The following is a 3,577-nucleotide window of genomic DNA, read 5'->3' as shown; positions in this document are numbered from 1 at the left end:
GCCATTTGGGATTAGCATACACTTCTTTCTTACCAAGATAAACAGAATACTGCAACTTAAGAATAAGCAAAAAAAAGAACATTAGGTGAGGATGGTATTAAAAAGCTGTAAAACAGACTGGCGAGATAGCTCAGTGGTCTAAAGCTCCTGCTTAGGAAAGCATAGGCAGGTGTAGGGGACCACGGTTCAATCCCCAGCACTACACGCCAAGCCAGTCTTGCCCTCACAGGAGGCTGAGCTGGCCAAAAAATAAAAGCTATAAAATATTTTATTTTTTCAGTTTATTCATTCTCTTTTCAATAAGGTTCAAATTGCTATGGACCTAAATGTGAATGACTAGCCTGATTAATTTTTCTTCACCCCTGAGAAGTCAGTAAATATTTAAGGCTTACTATTAAATCACGGGTTCATAGCAAATCATGCATATTCTAAAGCTCTCAAGTATTTTTTTAAAAAACAGGACTACTAACAAAGTCTTTTGAAAAAAATTATAAACTTCAGGGGCATTTTTGGAAATTCTGGGGAAAAGTTAATAGTTATTATGAATGTGTTCATTTTCCAAGTAATATACAGAGCTCCCATAACACAATTTAGTGTCTAATACATACATATAGTGCAATAAATACATTCTTAATTAACACTATAATAGTGTTAAAGTGCAAGCCAAGTGCAAAATAATCTTGACAAATTTGTCTCAAGGAAGAAAGTGTAACAAGGCAAAAAAAAAAAAAAAAAAAAAATCCAAATAAAATTCTAAACACTGAATCTTTTTAATTTGGAAATACTAGGAATTGATTCAAGGCCTCACACATAACTGGCAAGAGCTATATTACAGAGCTACATTTCCAACCCTTTCTAATTTTTATGTTGAAACAAAGTCTCACTGAGTTGGCCAGGCTGCCCTCAAACCTGGAATCCTTGCTTAGCCTCCTGGGTAACTGGAACAGGTGTGTACCACCAAGCCAAACATAGAACATCTAAAAAATAATCTTTAAAAGCCAGGCACAGTAGTACATATGTATAACCCCAATACTCAGAAAACTGAGGCAAATTGAGGCCAGCCTGGGGTACACAGTTTAGGCCAGCCTAAACTGCAAAGTTAGACCCTGTCTCAAAAAACAAGGGTAACAAATATTTGTAACTATTCAGTTTTCACACAGAACAGGACTAACACCTGTCAGTTACCTATCAAGAATAAGGAGAAATCCTCTGTATTACAGAAATGTCATGTAAGAAATTTATTTGTAATTAACTATGTACAACATAAAAAATAAAAAAATTAATATAGTAACTCAAAACTGGAAGGCATGTCAGACCTCTTTTTTTACATTAAACAATTATTTTCAAAGTGATACAATACAAAGAATACAAACTCATCTGATTGCCAATACATGAAAAGTGTTCTTCGAAAACAGGTATACAATGAAAAGCTATGAAACCTAATCACTTTTAATCAATATTAAGTAGGTGTTAGTCTTTATTAAAACAAAAAATAATCAAAATGTTGGATAGTGAAACACACACACACACACACACACACACACACACACACACACACACACAGAGTTTGGTGGTGCATGACTGTCATCCCAGCACTTAGGAGGCTGAGGCAGCAGGATCACTGTGAGTTGAAGGCCAGCAACACAGGGAACTCAAAGCCAACCTGCACTACACAGTGAGAGCCAGTATCAAAAAGCAAAACCACACAAACAAAAAAAACAAGAATACACAATAGTAAAAGAAAAATGTATACTTCTATTGCACTTGTAGATAAAAAATTCAAATAGTTATTCTCTATCGAATTACATCCATGATGTCACGGTGGTAACTTCCTTCTGTACCTAGAGTAAAAAAAAAAAAAATTCATTTGAAATATAGATGACAATAAGATAGGATTCATTTAAAGCAAGAAATTTGCTGGTATGATACACACAGCAGACAACACCTATATTTAAGAGAATACAGCAATTTAGCACGACAGATAACTACATTTCAGGATGGGCATGGTAGTATATGCCTGTAATCCCAGCACTCAAGAGGCTGAGCCAGGATGATTGCAGAGTTCAAGGGCAGCCTAGGCTAGGTACTGAGTTCAGGAGCTGCCTAAACTACATAGAGAAACTCCATGTCAAAAATAAAAAATCTTGTTACCCTAAAAGCTGAAGATTTCCTGATATTGTAGTTGAACATAAAATTTCTAAATTGCCATATTAAAAAAATTTAGTACAAAAATTGAAAGCTTATAATAAGCAACTAGCTGAGACTCCTGTTTCCTTTACTCTCTTTCACTGTGATACAACTTTAAACAATATTTTTATCCAACCAAATAGATCAGACAGAAAACAATTAATAGAAAATAATGATAGTGTTCAAAACCCTAGAAGTGATCGAGACGAACTATAACAATAATACAGAATGCTCTAAATCCAATTCATTTTGTGCTCTTAGGTTCACAGACTCAAGTGCATCAGAAAATACTCAAGTGGGGCCTGGGAGATAGCTCAGTGGAATAAGCGCTTCCCTGGCAAGAAAATACTCAAGTGTCGAACTTATACAGCACAGAAGTTCAGAGGACACTTAGAAGAACTTGACCCATTTTGAAACTAAGAGCTAAACTCAGATGTCTCTCTGAGAAGACTGTAAGTGGTCCCTATCTGCTTATAATTAGGAAAGGGATGATGTCAAGGCAGAAACTATTCCTGTTTCAACCCCTAAAATCCACTCTATTATTAGACATATTGAATAAATAAAGTATCTGTTGAAGTTGTTCAATTTTTAAAAGGGTGAGAGGCATAAGGTTTTCCTTAACTTCTGTGCCCTTGATTACAATAAATGTCAGTATATCACTAAGAAAATAACATTATTTTCACTTACCTTATTAAGCTCTGGAAACAGTTCCTGTATCACAATGTCCAATAAAACGTAAGTGAGCTAGAGCAACAACAAAAAATAATACAGTTTAAGGCACTACAAAATAAAAAAGACATACAAAATTCAGGATGGTAGTTACTTTTACATGGGAGGACAAAGACTAAGACTGCTAAGGTAAAACAAGCATGAAAGTAGCTTAAATTTTTATCATAATGTTCTGCTTTTCAAGTGCACAAAAGGAATGTATATGCTTGCATGTGCATGTTTATCATGCCTAACTCATTTTTATTTTATATGTAACAAAGCTCTAAAGAAATGAGAACATAAAATCATCACTGTATTAAGATCTCAATAAGCAACTGGACCATGGTGGCACATGCTTGTAATCTCAGTTGCTTGCAAGGCTTGATAATAAGATTCCAAGGTAACTAAATGAGACGTAAAAGCAAATTAAAGTGAAAAAGGGCTGGATAGAGATCAATGACAGAACATCCCTGAGGAGACTGCCTGGGGCCTGCGGATCCTGAATAGACCCAGAGCACAGGCTCAGCATGAGTGAGACAACCCGGGACCTGCTGGATCCTGAATAGACCCAGAGCCCAGGCTCTGCATGTGAGTGAGATGACCTGGGGCCCACCGGATCCTGAATAGACCCAGAGCCCAGGCCCAGCATGAGTGAGACAACCTGGGACCTGCCGGATCCTGA

General features: G+C 36.3%; 1 protein-coding gene across 6 annotated transcripts in view; it reads right to left on the bottom strand.

Moving 5' to 3' along the window:
- Positions 1-1,718: 1,718 nt before the first annotated feature.
- Snx14 (sorting nexin 14) overlaps positions 1,719-3,577 on the bottom strand; it is a 114,577-nt gene continuing 112,718 nt past the window's right edge. For all 6 annotated transcript variants that reach the window (XM_023711950.1, XM_004628242.2, XM_023711947.1 and 3 more), the window contains 2 exons: positions 2,875-2,931; positions 1,719-1,841 (listed from right to left, as the gene is read on the bottom strand). In XM_023711950.1, the coding sequence (XP_023567718.1) occupies positions 1,803-1,841; positions 2,875-2,931 (96 nt within the window). In that variant the 3' untranslated portion in view covers positions 1,719-1,802. The remainder of the gene's footprint in view (positions 1,842-2,874; positions 2,932-3,577) is intronic.

Source organism: Octodon degus, unplaced genomic scaffold (genome assembly GCF_000260255.1).
Source record: "Octodon degus isolate 3935 unplaced genomic scaffold, OctDeg1.0 scaffold00022, whole genome shotgun sequence".
In the NCBI taxonomy this organism is placed as follows: domain Eukaryota; kingdom Metazoa; phylum Chordata; class Mammalia; order Rodentia; family Octodontidae; genus Octodon; species Octodon degus.
Note: the sequence above shows the minus strand (reverse complement) of the source record. Positions and strands in the feature narration are given on the sequence as shown.